Source organism: Prionailurus viverrinus, chromosome B1 (assembly GCF_022837055.1).
Source record: "Prionailurus viverrinus isolate Anna chromosome B1, UM_Priviv_1.0, whole genome shotgun sequence".
NCBI lineage: Eukaryota > Metazoa > Chordata > Mammalia > Carnivora > Felidae > Prionailurus > Prionailurus viverrinus.
The window spans coordinates 13,878,171-13,900,020 of NC_062564.1; the positions used below are offsets into that span (position 1 = coordinate 13,878,171).

Sequence of the window (21,850 nt, forward strand, 5' to 3'; positions counted from 1 at the left end):
ATGAAAATTTTGGGTCTTTTATAACGTAGGTTTCAAAATGTGACTTTGGAAAGAAAAACGGCTAATGTTTATTGAGCACTTCCCTTGTGTTTAGATCCTAATATGAACACATCATATGTGTGTAACCCTCGTATATTTAACCCTCATAAAACGCCTATACGACAGCCCCTCTTATTATTCCCATTTTTCAGATGATAGAACCAGGATACAGAAAATTTGAGTAGTTTACATCATCCAGCCTGTTTATGGGTGAAATTTGGATTTGAACCTACACAGCCTGGGTCCAGAGCCCGCCTTCTTTTTTTTTAATTTTTTTAAATTTTTTTTTCAACGTTTTCTATTTATTTTTGGGACAGAGAGAGACAGAGCATGAACGGGGGAGGGGCAGAGAGAGAGGGAGACACAGAATCGGAAACAGGCTCCAGGCTCCGAGCCATCAGCCCAGAGCCCGACGCGGGGCTCGAACTCACGGACCGCGAGATCGTGACCTGGCTGAAGTCGGACGCTCAACCGACTGCGCCACCCAGGCGCCCCTGGAGCCCGCATTCTTAATAACCATGCTGAATAGGAATATGGTAGGAGATTCAAAAAAATGCTGTTTCCAACCTAACATTTAATTCAGGCTATAGACTTTGAAATTTGCCTTACACGGTACTTCCATGGCGGAAAACAGATTCACAACACAACTGCTAGTATCATTTATTAGAAGGGTAATTTATCGTTTGCATCTGTCCTAATTTCGTGGTTGACACAGAATTTTTAGATACGTTAACCGGTCTACCACCCTGTGAGGTAAGTAAATCCTCAGCTCCATTCCACAGATGGAAAACAGAACAAAACTGAGCATCTGTGGGATCATGTATCTAGGAAATGATAGACCAGGAACTTAAACTCAACCCTGATTTCTACACCAGAATTCAGTCTGCCGTACCTGTGTTAGGCAGGCTTTCAGGACTTTGGCCATATCGCTACACCAGCTGCACTATTGTTGACATAGTAATTTTCTGGAAATGGATTCTCTGTGACTTAAATACCTGATTAACCTTAGCAGTAATATACATGAAATCATGACTTTGACTCCTCTTGTATTTATCAAACACTTCTTCTCTGCTCACAATATTCCAAGCACTTTACAGTAAATATTAACTCCTTTGAGCCGCAGTGAAACTCCTGAAGGGTAGATGCTATCACTATCTCCATTTTATATGCTAAGAAACCAAAACAAAGAGAGAGATTAAGTAAGTAACTCGTCCAAGGGCACATACCTGGTAAATAATGAAGCAGGATTTGAACCTCTGCAATCTAACTTTTGAGTTCTGTCCTTTTAACCCCTTAACTTCTTTGACATATTCAGTTTATTTTCTAATACATTAAAATAAGTCCATCAGTAGTAATATTTAAAAGATTCAGCTGTGTACCGTCTCAGATATTTCATAAAAACTGTATTGTACCGTGGTGGAATGTTCCAGAATGCCTATAAGCTCCTGAGAATGTAAGAGAGAACACAGTCTGTTGACTTCACTGAACAGTGAAGGGAAAATATTAGAGAAAATAATATTAGGGAAAATAATAACAAATATTAGGACACAAAGTGAATATACAATAAATTACTGGTATAATATGAAATGTAAGCCATGAAAAACATGGTGCTTTTTTTAAAATTTGGAGACTTTTAGTGTTGATAGGAATCTTAAGTTAGTAATCTTTCCCAAAGAATTTCTTACACAGCACCCTTTCGTGTGATCATTTCATTTCTGCTTACGCACCTTCAGACAAAGAGAATGTACAACTTTCACAGCTACCGCCATCCAGCTCCGTTGTTAGAGAATCCTTCCATCTTTGATCTCAAACCTGCTTCACTGACCCCTTCATTTATTTCGGTTGGTTTTAGAAGTGTTCTGTGATTCCTTCCTTTTTCTCTCCCTTCCTGGCCATGTTTGACATAAGCTAAAAATAAAATTAGTTTGCATCCCTTGAGACCTGACCAGCTGCCTGTGGCCAGACTTGACGGTGCTTATTAGTGGGAGAGCAGGCTGGGGTTAGAATGTTTCCTTGGACGTCCAGAAAATAAATCAGTCTGCAGGACATCGACGTGGTCATGCATTCTTGTGTTTCTATGAGTACCTGGTCTCAGAGAGCAGCAAATACACATGTAGCTATAAAATAATAAGATGTGGTGTTCTTAAGTGAAATGTGAGTATGTTCTTAATGCCGTTCCTGCAGGGAGGTTCCAGAATGGTTTTGTGCAGGAAATGGTATGTTTGGAATACCTGTATAGTGTCTCAAGATAGCTCCTCGAAGGGACAGTAAAAGTGTGTGGGCATAAATACCGCCATATATGTTTCACATCAGTTTCTTTGATCAGACTCACTGCTAGGAGTTGGTTTAACATTTTTCTGTAATTTCTGATTTTTTTTTAATTATATGAGGTACGTCCCGGAGAAGCGCTCCTGTCCAGCCGCGTCTGTCTCCCACGTTTTAGCATATGTGTATCTCACGACGATATTCTCCTGTCCCGCAGGCATTTCCTATTCAAAACAGGAACAGGGACAACGCCACTGTTCAGCACTGCAACCCCAGGATACACAATGGCATCTGGCTCTGTTTATTCGCCGCCTACTCGGCCACTACCTAGAAACACCCTGTCAAGAAGTGCTTTTAAATTCAAGAAGTCTTCGAAGTACTGTAGCTGGAAATGCACCGCCCTGTGTGCTGTAGGGGTCTCCGTGCTCCTGGCAATCCTCCTGTCGTATTTTATAGGTAAGAACAAACATGCACAGTTACTCTGTCTGTGAGTTGGGCTGTTCTGTTGTGGTTCTGTTGGTTTTATCTAGGTATGTGGTCCGGAAGTGCATTACGAGGTCTATTTTCTGGAGGAGGGGTTAGTTAATACCTTGTAAATCGCAGAGCGTCTTAAGCGATTTTCAGCGAACTTAGATAAGGAGAAAGAAGGACAAAGAAGGAGGTATGTTCTTGGACACAGGCTAGGGTGTGAACTTGTGTTTGACTTACCCCTCTTGAAGCGTGGATGATTCTGTGACATTTCACGTACACAAAATCATTCATGCACTTGCACGAAGGCTTTCTAGGCAGGAGTCCCCCTCGATGCATAGTCAATGGGGAGCTGTCTCCTACGTGTGATATTACACATCTTTCAGCTAACTCAGCAATCTAAATGTAAAACTCATCACTCAGGACCATCATCTTGCACTCAGCAACACTCTCCGGAGAACCATGCGTCCATAAAACAATGAATGGATTACATACTCATTCATACATGTGGATTTGTCATCTTTTCTGATGTAGTATTGATCATATTTTTCATTTAATAGTAACCCAAATGATGGAAGCTGCTAAGAGAAGCCGTAAACATTCCTTTTATTTAACTGTTTCATAACAGGTGTGAGCATTCGAACTATTAGAAATGGCTTTTTTTTTTTAATGTCAGAAATGACCACATCGGATTTTGATCCGCTTGTGAAATGCTAATGGTGTCCACCGAGATTAATCACCGACTATATGGTTTATCTAACAAGAACAGCAGCCAGGGGTGCACCCTCCAGTTTACAAAGCGATCTGTGAAGCCCATGAAATTCTAGAACTGAGTAAGAGAATTACAGAGCTGTATATGGAACAGTATGATGCTTTTGCAATGAACCGATTGCTGTTATTAGCTACAGTACCCCTCACTTATAAATTATATATTTTGGAAAGTGAAATGCCATTTTGAATCACAATATTTGAAAGAAGTACAGAATGGGGCGCCTGGGTGGCTCAGCCGGTTGAGGATCCAACTTCGGCTCAGGTCATGATCTCGAGGTTCGTGAGATCGAGCCCCGCATCGGGCTCTGTGCTGACAGCTCAGAGCCTGGAGCCTGCTTCGGATCCTGTGTCTCCCTGTCTCTCTCTGCCCCTCCCCCACCCCCTCTGTCTTTCTCTCTCTCAAAAATAAATAAAAACATTAAAAATTAAAAAGAAAGAAATCTAGCATAACAAAGCATGAAGGAACTTTAGAGATGATTGAGTCAGAGGTGGCAAGGATGGGCCACGTTGTGTGCTTTATTTCCAGTGCTTTGTCGATGGCAGGCATCACTGATGAATCAGGGCACTCTTTCCCACTAAACTCGGATACGGCCTCATTATCCTCATGACCACGATTCGTACACCACCTCAGCCACTGTCCGTCAGAAATGAAAGCAAGATGCAACCTTTTTGTTACTTTCCAATCTGAGTCAACTCCCTCCTTGTAAAAATGCTCAAACCACACCCTAATGAAACAATGCTGTGCTGTTTCATAACACGCTAGGTAAATGAGGAACAGCACAACACAAATTGGGATTCAGAGACAAACTTCTAGCATTCAGCTAGAAAATACCTCGCCATTAAGAGAATCTCTTCTAGTTAGTTGTATAAATTATCTGTATCTGTCAGTGGTATGCTGCTAAGGAATTTTAAATGGTTCTGAAATGCACCGGGCATAAATGGGATGTAATAAATTAAGCATACATGTTTGTAGGGGACTATTTTTTTTTTTTACCATAGTACATGCCAGACAGACAGATAACTATTCTGTGGGGCTGGAAGTCAGGGTCCATGCCGTTGCTGTGCTGTGAGACATATTTTCGGATTGTACACGCTTGTGCCCCACCAGCCGTTGAATATTTTGGATATCAGTTCTGATACCATTTAGTTTTGTTTACAATGTGTGACTAGCCGGAAAAAATAGCATTTTAATGTGAGATTAGCTCCTTATTATTTGTGAGAGTTGGACTCCTTTCAAGGCTCCCTTCGTGAACTTGATAGAGTATCAGACTTCTAAGTAAAAACTCAGAATGTTCCTTTTCTTCAAATTGCCCGTTTTTCTTGTTTGGCGGTTTGCATCACACTTTATTCCTGCCACGGCCACTCTCATAAACTTGTCCTTGTGATTTTATCTTTCCCCACATGCAAATACAGTTAATACATTTTTTATATAGTCAGTATACTCCGTATGACAGGTATGTGTCGAACAGTTGTTATGCTCTAGTTACCGTGTTGGACCTTAAGGCAACGCAACCCCGGTGTTATCCAGCAAAAATGACTTGCATCATCAAAGAATTATCTCCTATTCTTCTTGCTTTAATTAAGCACAGATAGAATGTTCACTGGTCTTCCAGTGCTTCAATGACTAACACACTAACGCAGTGGTTTTTGTTGTTTCAATCGGGTAAAGGACTCGTTCATCAGCTGGCATGATAAATCTTTCCAGACTGAAGAAGCCACCTTTACCCTTGAAAACAAGAATAGAACACCCCTGTCAGGGAAGGTTGTCTTTTTCTGTTGAGTGTGCATATAAAGCAGGGATGGAGAAAAAAGGAACCCTTGCCTGTCCAGCTTAGATCAGTCTGATAAACCCCAGAATCAATGGGGAGACCGATGTCACCATCAAATTGACCTCACAACCTTTAACAAAAGTGCTGCCATCCTGAAACTTTTTGTTCCCCCGTTCCCTTAGAGGTCCCTTTTCTCGTATGGACTGTCGATATAAATAAAGTTCAAACCTTAAGAAAAAAATAAAATAAAAAGCTTGAGGAATTACCTCTCTCCTAGAGTTTTCTTTGTCACCTTCCAGTAAGGTCATGAGAAGTTAGGAGAATGTAGTGTTAGCACGTCTCTCGTCTACAATAAAGTTATCTTGGGAGAGTCAAGGTGAATAGCTTTCTGAAAGGGAAGGAGGAGGAGAGGAGAATGGGTTTTGTTTGTTTTTCCTGTTTGTATCAGAATTTCAGAGAATAAGGAAAAGCTGGAAAAGAGAGTGAAAATACATTCCCATGGGTGCTTCGAACTTTGTGCACAGGTAGCCGCACGTTAACTTCTTGGTGTATACCTCTCCAGATATTTTTTCCATGCATATATACGCTAGAGTTCCATACCTTTCATCCATTTGGTACCAAGCTTTCTCGCTTACCATTTGTGAAACGTCATAATGTGTTTGATTTTATTTAGCGGGTGTGTTTCACTCGGTCCCAAAAGTGCGGTGACTGTTTCCTTATGCATTTAAGTGTGTGTGTGTGTGTGTGTGTGTGTGTGTGTGTGTGTGTGTGTGTGTAAATTTTTTATCTGAATAAATTCGTTGAAAGCGTATACCAAAATGGTAGGCACGTCTTACATTTTGCAAACCATGGCCAAATTACCCTGTTTACACAACTACCAATGCTACTCATTATCAGTAGCCCATCTCTTTTAACCCTTGCCAATCTCTTAGGCTAAAGCATTTTATTGTTGTTCTCATTTATTACTGAATATCTTTTCACAGACTCATGGACCATTTCTGTTTCTTCGTGTGTGCCCAGTTTCCCGCACGAGGCTATTCTCCTTTTTTCCCCTTTCATTTACAAGTGTTCATTAAGGATATGAGTCATTTGTCACATATGTTATATATTTTCTAATTTATTTTTCATTTTTCTCATAATTGTTTTGCCATATGTTGTATAGAATGTTTTAGGCAATCACGTTTATCGATGTTTCTCTATAATATCTTATTGTCATGTTATACCTATAAAGTATTCACTCTCTAAAGAGTTTTTTTAATTCATTTAAATTGGCACCTTTGGTTCAGCATCTGTTGATTTGGGCTCAGGTCATAATCCCAGGATCACGGGATCAAGCCCTGTGTTGGAATCTGTGCTGATGGCAGAGAAACATCTTGGGATTCTCTCTCTCCCTCTCTCTCTCTCTCTCTCTCTCTCTCTCTCTCGCCTTACCTCCCCCAAAAGGAATAAATAAACTTTATTTTTTTTGACACATGAAATAGTTTATTATCAACCATATTTGCAAATCAGTATATTATAAAAAATATTTCAAATTACTATGTTGAGTCATAGGCAGGTATACGTCATTACAATGGTACTTATATGTTCCAAATAATATGTTATCACACGTAAGGGTCTCTAGTTGTTAAGAATAACAACAAACTAATGTTTGAAAATATAATCATCGTCTGATGATGCTTCATTGTCAACCAAAAATACAGCAATTTTCTCTACAGAATAAAGATGAAAACTATGTTTTTTGAGGTAAAATTGACTTGGATGGCTAGAGTCTATAGTGGCAGTAAGGCTTCCATTAGCGTTCTCCCTTTGATTTGCGTGCATTTGAGCTTACACATCTGGTTGGATTGAACGTGTGACAGACGATGGTTGACAAACTACACATCAAGGAGAATTGAATCAATAGATAGTTCATGAATATTGTTAATACAAGAATTAAGTTTCAACTCAAGTCAATAAATAAACTTTAAATAAATCAATCACTTAAATTTTCTTCTAGTACGTTTATGGTTTTTCAATAATTAGGTTTAGGTGAACATTTTTCTGGGCACTCTGATACATGCTAGAGGTTCAAATTAGCTCTTTCTTCCAGAAGCTCATGGTCAAACGATGCTTGCAAGCACACTTCGAATGGTACATACTTCCGTAGCAGTGTGAGCCTTATGAACAACAGCAAGAAAAGAAAAGAAAAGAAAAGAAAAGAAAAGAAAAGAAAAGAAGAAAAGGAAACACCTGTCGCTGGCTGAAGAAGTTGGGGAAAGACCCAATCCAGCAGGTGATGGCCAAAAGATGAGGAAGAATTTGGTTCACTAGTCTCGATGACAAAATGGTTAGCGGGAGATCGCCTTGAGGAGATGTCATCCAAAGCATGGGAAGGAAAAAAACGTGACATACCCACAGTGGTACATGTGACGCCCTCACGGTGTGCCCGACATGGCGTCTGAAGCGGCATATGAGTTGCCTGATTGAATTTTCACAACAACAGTATGAAGTTTACAGGAAAAATCTATCAGCCGTTTAACAAAAAGAATCTACCACTTAGGGAGACGTCTCACCTAGAGTCACACAGCCGGTCAATGACGGAAGCTGGACTGGCAAGTGTCAAGGACCCCCCTATATTATACTCCCCTCCCTGAGGTTTTTGAAGAACTGAAAATAGGGAAGGAATTGCAGATACCAAAACATATCAATGAAAAAGAATCATCTATGTTGTTGTTTTCTCAAAGTAAGGTTGCTTCGGTGGCATTCCAGAACATGTAATCTGAAGACAGACTTGTGCTTCTCAAACTTCTGTGCACCTAGGAATCATGTGGGGATCCTATGAAAATGCATATTATGACTCAGGAGATCCGAAGCGAGAATAAGAGGTGTGTGCCTCAAACAGGCTCCCAAGTGATGCCGCTGTGGCCCGTAGACCACACCTTGAGTAGGCGGCTCAAGGCCAGCTCTGTCAAATGTTACATTTGATGATGGAAACAGTCTCTTTCTGCCCCGTCCAATTCAGTAGCCACTAGACACATGCGACTATTGAGCACTTGAAATGTGGCTAGTGAACTACAGAATTTGGGTTTAAATTTTGTTGTTGATTAAACTCAAACAGCCACATGTGGCTAGTGGCCGCCATATTGACAGCACAAGTGTAGACGCCTCCTGTTAGAACACTAGTGTAGGCAGGAGGGCATGAAGCCCTGTTGGGATAGAGGAGTGAGTAGAATTGAGAAGCTATAGCTGATATGTAATAGACTGGATGTGCCACGATTGATCATAGCGCGATTTAATTTTTTTAATGTGTATTCATTTTTGAGACAGAGACAGGGCGCAAGCAGAGGAGGGCAGAGAGAGGGAGACACAGCATCCGAAGCAGGCTCCAGGCTCTGAGCTGTCAGCAACAAACTCTATGCAGGGGCCCAAACTCACGAACTGCAAGATCGCGACCTGAGCTGAAGTCAGACGCTTAACCAACTGAGCCACCCGGGCACCCCCATATTGCAATTTTAAAAGTCAAATGTCCAGGCATGTACCCGTGGAAATTCTTCTCAGCGGAGTCACATGATTTTCTTTAAATGACCGAGTTCCCAGTTACAGTCCTCTCTAATGCTTTAATCTTTACATTGATGTGTCTTTACACAATGAAAATTCTACAGACCACAAATGGTGCAGCTCAGTGGTAATACTTTGCGATACTGACTTATCAAAAAAATACCTGCCCCCCTTTTTCTGGGCCTGAATTTACCCATTCTCCTTCCTTTTCCTGCTCTAAAATTATAAAGAGGGGCAAATATCCAACAGTTGTTCACCAAAGAATGGATTAAAAAAAAGGAATGGTCTCTTTGTTACTGTGGCTTTGCTTCTGTTCAGTTATAAATGAGTGAGGAGGCTTGATTATTCTTTACTCACAGAAGGCTCTTTTTCCTGGGTGGGAGCTAACCTAAAACTTTAATTTTTTTTTTTTAACATTTATTTGTTATTGAGAGACAGCAAGAGACAGAGCACAAGCTCTGGGCAGAGAGAGGAGGGGCAGAGAGCGGAGGAGACGCAGAATCTGAAGCAGGCTCCAGGCTCTGAGCTGTCAGCACAGAGCCCAACGCGGGGCTTGAACTCACAAACCGCGAGATTGTGACCTGAGCCAAGGTCGGATGCCCAACCCGACTGAGCCACCCAGGCGCCCCTAGCTAACCCAAAATCTTGATGCTACACACAGTAGAAAATGCCAGAAATCTTGTCATAAATCAAAAACATTATTGGAACATTATTTAGTCCAAATAAATGTTGGAATAATTACGTCAACATTATTTAAAACTACAGCAGATTCGAGTCAGACTTCCAGTGACACCATCATGGGCATTTAATTTCACCTCATTGACATTTCCGTATACTTTTAGACAGAGTCTGAAAATTGAAATAATTTCCCAAGTAGAGTAGCACTAAAAGTGTCTATACACGTTCTTTAAATTTAAGGAAAATGAGAGAAGACAAAAATCTTACCAAATTATATTGCGCTGGCATATATTATCAATTTTTGGCTCTGTTTATTCCAACCAGTAATTCATTTGACAGCATTTTTTTTTCAATAACAGCTTTATTGAGGTATAATTCACATACTGTACAGTTTACCCATTGAAAGTGTGCAATTCACTTGGTGTTTAATATATTTGCACAATTTGCAACCTTCACCACCCTCAATTTCAGAACGTTTCCATCACGTCTAAAAACGAAACCCTGTTCCGTTTAATAGTTGCATCCCATTTCCCTGCAAAACCCCCATGTTTTTTTTTTCCCCCGTGCAAAGATCTTAAGTTTTAAGGGACTGATTTGTTAACTCATTTCCTAATAACAAGAAATAGCCCAGCATGGTTTTTCTTCTGGACTCCTCACGTATGCTGCTAAGCGAAGAACTACATTGCATTTTCGATATTCCTTTTCGTTTAAAAAATACATGTGTAGTTATTTATTTCCTTTGAACAGCTGCTACCAACCGATTCCTAAAATAGATGTTGTCACATGGCTGCTAAAAAGGCTGTTTAACAACATAAGCATTCCCTAGATCTAGCAAAACATAACCTGTCGGATATAGGTTCATTGCAGTCACGATGCTGTGGCAGTTATCTGTCCTACCTCTGTGTCGATTTGCATTTTATGAACATTTTTACCTCTCTGTGTACCTTGAAATTGACTATGGTACCAGCTATATATATATGCAGCTCAGGGTCAGAAGGAAAAATATGGCAGCGCTCTGTGCTTCATGAAAAATCAACCATTTAAATATGCATGGCAAAGTAAAATGTGTTGTGACCTTCTTTTTTTTCTTTTTGGACATGTCTTCGTAATAAAACTGCTGTTTTCTTAGGTGATAGAACACAGCCAAGCAACGTATTACGTACCATTTCTCACTACGCCTTCTTCCCTCAATTCCTGGTTGCACTACATTTTGCAAAATGCGTTTTGTCTGGGGTGGAATGCTACCTTTTTAATAACACTAATGTGATTTCATCACATTGGAGAAAAAAACAGATTGCCTATATTTTAGAGGCTTGAAGCTTATAACCTAAAATTTTTACATCAATATATCAATATTTTATATCATCCTTGGATACGCGAAACGAAGGACAGATTTAAACCTGATTCAGTGGCGAACGCAGGATCAGAACGAAAGAGTTCGCCTCTAGAAGAGGAGGAAAGTAGTCATAGGATAAAGCATATTACTATCAGCACTCTGCAGTGAGTCTATAAATCCAAAAAGGAGAAAATCCACTAAGGACCCGTTCGAGATCGTTGTAATTTTTCCTTATTGAGAACAGCACTTTGTGTGGGTGAATGTGTGTGTGTGTGTGTGTGTGTGTGTGTGTGTGTGTGTGGCCGTCCACAGAAAGTTCAGCTATTTTGTCATATTTGTTCTCTGTCCTGACTTTCGCTGTGAACTGTAGAAATGGATAGAAAATACTAGTTTTCTATGTCCGCATATCCCGTGGAAGCCTAGCAGAGGCTGAGAGGTCACTTAAAATTCAGTTCCTTTATAGTCACCTCTGTATACTTGCGTCAGTAGCTTCTGAATGGAGTCCAAAGCAAGCAAGGGAGGTATACTGCACGCTCCTCTTGTGGACATTACAAATTTTTTGCTGCTTTTTATTAGCACAACTTAAAGACGCCCAGTGTTGAGTTTCTCCTGATATTTATTACTACGCGTAAAAAAGGAATCACAACCAATTTCAAGAAATTGATACAAATATAGGAAATGCAGTCCTTCCCTCCTCCCCCCGGAATCGTGTCTCTTACTCTCAGCTTGATACGAGGTCAGCGAAGGTAAATAATCCACGAGAAATACTCTATGTAAACGGACCGTTTTTCCCATTCAAATATAAAGATCTCCCTGACTTGAAAAACACCCAAGGACGACAACAGTAAGAAATACCTTTCAAGTCAGCTAAACTCCAGTTTCTGCCAGACATAAATATCTTCTCTGTGAAATACGGTGCTGTTTTCTCTGTTTTAGGCTATCATTTTTGCAGAATGTAGCAACATCTCCTGACTAATGACAAGTGGAAAGCATAATACAATATTTACCATTTCAGGGCTACGTTGCATAAATATTTAATTGGTGTTGCAGATGTCATTTGCTTTTACATTAGTGGTACTGAGAGCCGTGTGTTCTGGGAGAAATATCTAAACACAGAGGGGTGAAAGGAAAAGTAACTGGCACATAAATGATTTTTTAAAAAACTTGATAGATTGCTAGGAGTTAGAGGAAGGAATTCATCATAAAACCTTTACATTCCATTGAATCTGTATTCAAACAAAGGTCTCGTCCTATAGTATAACGGGTAAAATAAAACTCAAATACGTATAGACTCTCAATTTATTGTCTCTGCGTACCCTCAGAATGTCAATCAACTCCTCACACCTCGCCTTTCTTCCTTAAAATTAAGGTGCCACGCTTTCTCCGTTAGTACTTTGTAATGTCACACCAGAAAAGGAAGTGACCGTTCGCTCATCCATCCATCACTCATTCAATATTTATTTATTGCGACACTGTGACAGGTACAGAGGCGAACGCGATCACACGGTCCTTGCCCTCTTAGAGATGACATCTCGGGGCATGCAAACACTGAGCACTTAATTAGCATCGTGAGGACTATTTAAAAAGGAGAAACGTAGGAGACGAGAGACCGCATCAAAGGCCGAACTCCCTGAGTCTGAGCATTAGAGAAAGGTTTTCCTGCAAAAGCCTGAGTAGTAAGTAGGATTGTGTGTTTGGACATAAGCTGACGTAAGGGCAAATCTGAAGTGTCACCACATAACCGAAATGTGGCCCAAAGAATCATTTTTCAGGAATATTAAGAGCAATATATTGTGATATAATAAAGATAAAATCGAGACGTGTCTGCAGACAAAAAGTGATGATACACATTTGTTTTCGTTGTTGACTTAGTGTAGCTAGGAACCCATCTTGTAGGTAACCATCTAGAAGGGGGAAAGAAATGTTAACCTTGGAAGGTTGGGGCAACTTGATTTAAAATTGCCACAGGGGGGCACCTGGGTGGCTCAGTCAGTGAAGCATCGACCTCTGCTCAGGTCATGATCTCACGGCTCTGGCTCATGAGTTCGAGCCCCGCATCAGGCTCTGTGCTGATTCTTTAGATTCTGTGTCTCCCTCTCTCTCTGCTCCCTTCCTGCTCACATGCATGCTCCCTCTGCCTCCCTCCCTCCCTCCCTCTCTCTCTCAAAAATAAAATAAAAACACTAAAAAATTTTTTTAATTAAAAAAATAGCCACAAAAATTTATGGTCTGTTTATGTTTGTTTCCCCCCCCCCCTTAATTTTATTTTGTGTTTTATTTTTTTATTATTTTTTTAATGTTTATTTTTGAGAGACACAGAGCATGAGTTGGGGAGGGGCAGAGAGAGAGAGAGAGAGACAGACAGACAGAATCCGAAACAGGGTCCAGGCTCTGAGCTGTCAGCACAGAGCCCGATGAGGAGCTTGAACCCATGCCATGATTTGGACGTAAGCCGAAGTCAGACTCTCAACCGACTGAGCCACCCAGGCACCCCATCCCCTTGTTTTTAGATAACAAGTACACATACTTTGAGAGTTTTGTTTGCCCAGGAGACAGTTTTAACACTGTTAAAAGATGGTATTTGTGAGTTCTTTCTCAACATCCCTGAGTACTCTATTAATCTCTTTTGAAGAAATTTAACGTATGTGTTTCCTGTATTTCAAACATTGTTAGGAAATGAAAATCATGTTGCTCTGCTTCTAATAACCATAGAGGTCAGCCTGTCCAATTACTATTACTGAGTTGGACCTAAAAGACATTACTTTGAGACCCGTCCCATTGTGCATTTTAAGTACATAACAAACGGAATCAAGGAACAATTCTATTTGAATCTAGACCCACTTCTGTATACTCCTCAGATGGTTTTTGAGAGAAAATTCAGGGTTTTGAAAGATAAGAACTCCCAGTCTATCCTTTACCTGGTGGATTCCATCACTAGTAACTTGTTCAGGTTTTCAAAGACAGAACTTAGTCCTCTTTTCCCAGTGGTCTTCATCGGGAAGGTGACGTAACATTGGCCGGCTCCGTCCTGGAATCGTCTTTTCTCCCTAATACTTGACCCACAGACTGATCTTTCCATCTGCCTTCACTAGGGAGCTCTTTCATCACTTGTAATAGGCCTTCTGCCCCTAAAGCAGAGAACACCTTCCAGGTACTTCCCTACATTTCCCGGGACTACAGAAGGATATCCAAGATGACCTTGAAGGTCACTGCATGTGGTTCTAGAATACGGGTTCCTTCATTGTGGGGGAAAAAAAAATGATGCAAGTACTCTTTCGTAGTGGAATTTGTTTTTTATGGGCATTTCCTCATAATTATTACCAAGTAGCACAGTCAATTTATTTCCACTAAGTGTAGCAATTATTGAATTTCTCTCCGAAACACTGAATTCACGAAGATGAGTGAGATGTAATCTTTACCACGATGATTTGCATTATCCCATTACAACATACTTTCAGAATGCTGCTTTTAAGCGTAGACCCTCAAAGCAGGAAGATTTGAGTTTTGTATCCTACCTCTGTCACTTACTAGCTGTGGAGTCTTGAGCAGGGAACTACCCTCCATAAACTTGAATTTCCTCATCAGTGTAGGTAGGATTAATAAGAGTACAGCTCTTGGAGACCTTTAATAAAATAATGGATGTGCCTGGTAAAATGTAAGTGCTCAATTAGCTTTAGCTGCTATCATTGTTCCTTATAGCAACATAGTAAATCCAATATAATTATCCACACTTTTTTTTTCAGTATATGAAATTTATTGTCAAACTGGTTTCCATACAACACCCAGTGCTCATCCCAAAAGGTGCCCTCCTCAATACCCATCACCTACCCTCCCTCCCTCCCACCCCCCATCCACCCTCAGTTTGTTCTCAGTTTTTAAGAGTCTCTTATGCTTTGGCTCTCTCCCACTCTAACCTCTTTTTTTTTTCTTCCCCTCCCCCAAGGGTTTCTGTTAAGTTTCTCAGGATCCACATAAGAGTGAAAACATATGGTATCTGTCTTTCTCTGTATGGCTTATTTCACTTAGCATCACACTCTCCAGTTCCATCCACGTTGCTACAAAGGGCCATATTTCGTTCTTTCTCATTGCCATGTAGTACTCCATTGTGTATATAAACCACAATTTCTTTATCCATTCATCAGTTGATGGACATTTAGGCTCTTTCCATAATTTGGCTATTGTTGAGAGTGCTGCTATAAACATTGGGGTACAAGTGCCCCTATGCATCAGTACTCCTGTATCCCTTGGGTCAATTCCTAGCAGTGCTATTGCTGGGTCATAGGGTAGGTCTATTTTTAATTTTCTGAGGAACCTCCACACTGCTTTCCAGAGCGGCTGCACCAATTTGCATTCCCACCAACAGTGCAAGAGGGTTCCCGTTTCTCCACATCCTCTCCAGCATCTATAGTCTCCCGATTTGTTCATTTTGGCCATTCTGACTGGCGTGAGGTGATAACCTGAGTGTGATTTTGATTTGTATTTCCCTGATGAGGAGCGACATTGAGCATCTTTTCATGTGCCTGTTGGCCATCCGGATGTCTTCTTTAGAGAAGTGTCTATTCATGTTTTCTGCCCATTTCTTCACTGGGTTATTTGTTTTTCGGGTGTGGAGTTTGGTGAGCTCTTTATAGATTTTGGATACTAGCCCTTTGTCCGATATGTCATTTGCAAATATCTTTTCCCATTCCATTGTTTGCCTTTTGGTTTTGTTGGTTGTTTCCTTTGCTGTGCAGAAGCTTTTTACCTCCATAAGGTCCCAGTAATTCATTTTTGCTTTTAATTCCCTTGCCTTTAGGGATGTGTTGAGTAAGAGATTGCTACGGCTGAGGTCAGAGAGGTCTTTTCCTGCTTTCTCCTCTAGGGTTTTGATGGTTTCCTGTCTCACATTCAGGTCCTTTCTCCATTTTGAGTTTATTTTTGTGAATGGTGTGAGAAAGTGGTCTAGTTTCAACCTTCTGCATGTTGCTGTCCAGTTCTCCCAGCACCATTTGTTAAAGAGACTGTCTTTTTTCCATTGGATGTTCTTTCCTGCTTTGTCAAAGATGAGTTGGCCATACGTTTGTGGGTCTAGTTCTGGGGTTTCTATTCGATTCCATAGCCACACTTTTTAGAAGGAGAAGTCACAGGCCCAGAGAATCAGTGGCTTGCCCTGTGGTAAAGACAGTGTGTATTTGGACAGGGACTATAATCTGGGTCTTTTGATCTTGATTCTGGGACTTTTCCCCACCATTTCGCAAAGTATTGTTCCTCACAAGGATTTAAGAATTTAAAGGCGGTACGTGGACAGGAGAGAATAAATAAGACCGAATTACAAAATGAGGAATGTATTCCCTTTTGTATTCTTACCCCATCGCATCTGACTCTGTCATGACGAAGCTGTCGGCAGATGTTCGCATGTCATGACACGTATCTGTAATCCTTCTTTCATGAAAAAGAACACTTTTGCTGCCTATCATTTCTGCATAGATTTTAATAACATCGCTTACGGTTTAGTCCATTTATTCTTACTGTCTTCTATTTGTATCAGGAGATACTGATTTTTCCTTTAAGGTGATGCTATAACGTGTTCTCTGAAAATAAATGCATTTAAATTTTTAAGCTAATAATCCCACGGAGGAAATAAGTATGTAAGTGTAAAAATATTTAGTTTTAAGATAAAAAGGCATAGATGGTTCACAATTATATCATAAAGGCGATGGGCACATTTTTAAAAAACGTATAGGAATCATTGCTGACGAGACGGAAAATGCTGTAAGTCCCCTTCATTGATTGTGTCTTTTAAAAAAAAATGTGTTAATGTTTATTTATTTTTGAGAGAGAGACAGAGTGTGTGGGGGGGGGGGGAGGAGCAGAGAGGGAGGGAGACACAGAATCCGAAACAGACTCCAGGCTCTGAGCTGTCAGCACAGAGCCCGACCCGAGGCTCAAACCCACGAACCGTGAGATCGTGACCTGAGCCAAAGTCGGATGCTTAACCGACTGAGCCACCCAGGCACCCCCATTGATTGTGCCTTTTAATTTCATTCTAGATCCTTAATCTTTTCACTAACTACGTTTGTAGTTTAACAACCTAACTGCGTGATGTGGTTAGTGAGCCTATGTGAGGTACACGGCATTTGTACATAAAACCTAACCGTATTATTTCAGTCATTTCAGATAATTACAAATTCTACCATTCTTCCCTATTTTTAGAGTCAAGATATTTTTAGATGCTTTTCACTTCTTCTGAGAAATTCTTTATAATCTTAGAAAAGAATCACAGAGAGAGAAGCAATGCATGGTTAAAGCAGGAAAGTGGGCCACTTATTTTTAGGAAAGGAGTGTGAGACCACCAGAGACAAAGGCGGGTTGACAGCGTGAGCCGGTGTCCTGATCAGAGATGACAACTTCCTTTGTGTTTCACTTGGACGTAAATGTCCACAAATGCTTCATAAATATCCATCAGTAATCATCAAGATAAGTTCATAAGTAAGGAAACCTGCCCTCCAAGTCAGCCCAGGTTAATGGGGAAGCATCTGGAACACTGGCTTCCGAGGATCTGTTCCCACCTGTGTGATGACGTGAGACGGTCAAGGAAGACTGATACGATCGGTCAAAGTTACTGTCATGTACCAGGTGCCTGAAGTGGTCAAGTAGATTGCACGTCACTCGTCAGAATTGATGAGGCAGACGACGGTGACCACATTTTTGTTGATGAACCGTGGATAAACAGCAAACTACCTGAGCTGGTTGTGCCCAGATTCCCGAAGGGTCATTGATCTTGTTGCAAGTTGCCACTCAACAACCATGCATGCACACACATGCACACATGTGCACACACACACTCACAGATCATATTTTCCCTCTTTGGGAGAAATGGCCTATTTTGGAGGGGATGTTTTTCTGGATTTTGCCGTATGCTTTTTAAATGTTTTTAATGTTTTTATTTATTTTTGAGAGAGGGAGAGACAGAGACAGCAGGGGAGGGACAGAGAGGGAAACACAGAATCTGAAGCAGGCCCCAGGCTCCGAGCTGTCAGCACAGCTCGAGTCCGTGGCTCGAGCCCACGGACTGGGAGATTATGACCTGAGCCAAAGTTGGACGCTTAACCATCTGAGCCACCCAGGTGCCCCTGCTCTTTGCTATATTTTAATAAACCAGTTTTCCTCTAGGAATCTCCATGTCCTTAATAGTCGGGTCTTTTAATAAAGAGGATTAAAGTGTCTTACACTTCCAAAGAACTGTAATTTTCAGGTCTGTTCTACTCCCTTTGCCAAATAGTCAAAACAAGCCAAAAAGATTCTCTGTTTAAGTAGATTATTAACATGCATACATACTGGTTACAAAAAAGTAAGATACAGCTCTTACCGCTATTACAGAAGAAAGGAATCCAGATGAAAACTGGCTTTTGAATAATGAGTAGATCCATGAGGTTTCAATGGCAAAGCTGCTAACAGCTGTCGCTGATGAATCCTCTGTTACGTACATTTCGTGAGAAGAGCAAGGTCAGTATATTGGCATGCAGGGAATGGTCCATACATCATGTAAATGATTTCATTGTGTATTTTGAATGCTCTTGAAATTGGTCCTCTTGCCATACTCCTTAATGCTGACAGCTGTTTCCTCAAGGATTATCCAGTCGATTGATAATGACTGGCCCCTTTGGACACCTAATCATAATGGCGAACACGTTGTTCTCTCCACGAGCTTGGAGACTGAATGCTTCTTTCATTCAGAAAACAGAGCCTGGACATGAGAGAAAATGAACGAAACATTAGGAAAACAGTCTGTTTTCGAAGTCCTGATTCAATTCCCTTGGTGACAGACACAACAGCTGGATTCTCATAAGCCCCGCCAGCGTCGTCATTGGCCGTCAGTGGACGGCTAGAGTAACTGTCCCCTCAATGGCACCTTCAATGTGTCACAGTGAGTCGACACAGTTAGGAAAGAAAAAAAAAAGCAATGAAATTAGAAGTGACATTTTTAATATACACTTAATTTTTAAGAGAACAGGAGTCAAATATTCTGGCAAATCTATGTAACTGAATCACTATCTCATCAAGACATTTTCATCACCCAAGTGATTCTACCTTAACATTGGCAACCTAATGCCAAAAACAGAATAGAAAGGAGAAACACCCAGAATGGACATATATCAGCAGCCATTCCTTTTCTCTTTCCCCCTCCCTCCCCGAAAAATTGTTAGTTTACATAAAATCTATGATTTTAGCATGTTATCTTCTAATACTCCGAGGAACTTCCTACTCAAGTGTTATTAGCTCCTTTGAATATCAAAATATCCTATGGTTGGGGTAATACCCTTCTCCTTCATGACAGCTTGAATACGTATTAATATGAAAGTTTTCCAAAAATACTGATTTTTGAGTGACCATATTTAGGATGGGTAGATGGATAGATAGATAAATAGATAGTGAGATAAATAAATACAACCATGTTTGAGAGGCAGGATACAGACTGTTGGAATAATATTAGACTTAGAAAGCTAATAACAAATAATAATGGATTCAAATGCCAAAATATTGCCTAACACACTCCCTCAACATGTATATGAACACAGCAGGAAATCCAAAACAAAAGCTAATTTATGGAAAACTATGTATTCCTAATGACAGTTCAGACCAGTAGGGGTCCAAGTTACAAACTACATCTTTACATGAGATGCTTTCATTTCACATTGAAAACCGGGCTGTATCCTGTAAGCATGTATCACATCAAATCATTACCTTATACTAAAGAGGATTTTTCTGATTTTGTTCCATAAAATCTAATCACTGCACATGCGCATCATGTGTATGTATGTATTCATGAAATTGAAACAAAAAATGAGGAAATGTTGCCTTCAAAGCCCAAGATACCGAGGGAATTGGTGCGCGTGACGTGGTAGTTTGGCCTCTGCCATTTTATTTTCAAAATTAAAAAAAAAAAGGGACAGCATTAGTATTCTAATATGTTGATATCTTATTGATGCCTGATGTTTTTGCCCATACTCAATGATGTAGTCTAGATATTCCTATTTTAAAACATATTGACAGACCAAAGAACTTAAATCTGGGAGAGACCTTAAAGATCGTTCCGTGCAAGCTCTTCAGATATTTATATAAACGGGAGATACAAGCCTCAGAGAAGCCCAGTGACTTGCCGAGGTCCCACAGGTAGTTGGAGCCAGAATCGAGACGGGACCCAGTTCTCTTTTAATATAAACAAAGGCTCCACGAGGTGCCACAGACAATATGTTGAAAACTGTGCCCTTCGCTATAGAAGGTCAAATTCTGACTTTCTTTTCTTGCCACCTCTGGTAACATGTTCTTTTTTTTTTTAATTTTTTTTTTTTTTAACATTTGTTTATTTTTGAGACAGGGAGAGACAGAGCATGAACAGGGGAGGGTCAGAGAGAGGGAGGCACAGAATCTGAAACAGGCTCCAGGCTCCGAGCTGTCAGCGCAGAGCCCGACGCGGGGCTCGAACTCACGGACCGCGAGATCATGACCCGAGCCGAAGTCGGCCGCTTCACCGACGGAGCCACCCAGGTGCCCCTCACATGTTCTTAATGAATCTTCCTCAGAAAGATTATTTCGGGGAAAACGCACCACGGTAGATGTGAGGTCAGTTACAAGAAGGGGGAACTTCAAGACCTTAGCTTGCACCGGTGAACTTGCAAGTCTTTGGAAGCGTCAACAAAACTGAATTGCAGACCTTCTCAAGATATTATTTTCTGGTTCTCGTATTACCTCATATTTTATTTTCTGTCTTTGTGAGAATGTTTGTTTGATCTTGTAATATTAAACAGCACTTAGCCAGTAACGGCAGGCGCGCTAAGAACTATCCTCTAAGTTGCCAAAGCCTTAGAATGTTACTCATCAGGGTTCTGGTGGCATAAAGCTACGTTCAGCTTTCCGATGGCAAGGGTGCCTGCTTCTGTGTTCGCTTCACAACATCCCCTATAATTTACTCCATGGTCCTGGCAGATTGCTGGACCGTGTCACCAGCTGTCGCCACCCCTCCTTCCCATCCGTGTTTGGCAGTATCCGAGAACACAGTCATGCCAGTAGAAATAATAGTAGCTGTGATAACAACTTTCATGGCATGGTCCCCAGAGACAAGATCAAAATTTGGCACCTTTTCTCGCAACTTGGAACTAAAAATGGCGCCGAACTTGCTGCTTGGTGGCGTATAATTTCCTTTAATGACACATTTTGGTTTCAAGTATGCCACATGCTGGCTTTTACGTATCAAACCAACATATACTGGGTAAAAACAATGGCATGCCCTTTTTTTCTATGGGGAAGAGGTAAAATAGCTATAATATCGCGGATTCCTTTCACCTCCCTCAGCCTTGAAAGGTAGAAGGAACGTATGCTGTAATTTCTTTCACTCAAATGGCCTTTGAGTCTGAAAGAAAATGTCATCGTAAAATCTCGCCGATAATCCTTCACTAGAATACTGTCTCAAAACTATTTCGATCAGTGAGGGTTGTTTCTTTTTGGTCTTACCATGAGTTGGGAAAGCCTACAGAAGAAAAACTGAGAGATTATAGAATGGATTTTTTTAAATCATAGAAGAAATATTTCACTTTTAACATCTTCAGATTGGTTGTAATCTAAGAACACCGTGAGGCAACCTAAAACGATACAGTCTGAAGTAGACTATTTGGCTGTTAGTAACATAGGTTGCTCTGGTGATTGGTGGCTTACCACCCATGTGAGTTACTCCTAGAGTTGATGATCATGATAGTTTTTTTTTTTTTTTTTTATGATCGACTTGGGTGATGTTCTTTTTTTTTTTTTTTTTTTTAATTTTTTTTTTTTCAACGTTTATTTATTTTTGGGACAGAGAGAGACAGAGCATGAACAGGGGAGGGGCAGAGAGAGAGGGAGACACAGAATCGGAAACAGGCTCCAGGCTCCGAGCCATCAGCCCAGAGCCCGACGCGGGGCTCGAACTCACGGACCGCGAGATCGTGACCTGGCTGAAGTCGGACGCTTAACC

General features: G+C 40.7%; 1 protein-coding gene across 1 annotated transcript in view; it reads left to right on the top strand.

Moving 5' to 3' along the window:
- Positions 1-21,850, top strand: part of TENM3 (teneurin transmembrane protein 3) — a 451,388-nt gene that overhangs the window by 281,479 nt on the left and 148,059 nt on the right. The window contains exon 4 of the mRNA XM_047856975.1: positions 2,522-2,760. Within this exon, the coding sequence (XP_047712931.1) occupies positions 2,522-2,760 (239 nt within the window). The remainder of the gene's footprint in view (positions 1-2,521; positions 2,761-21,850) is intronic.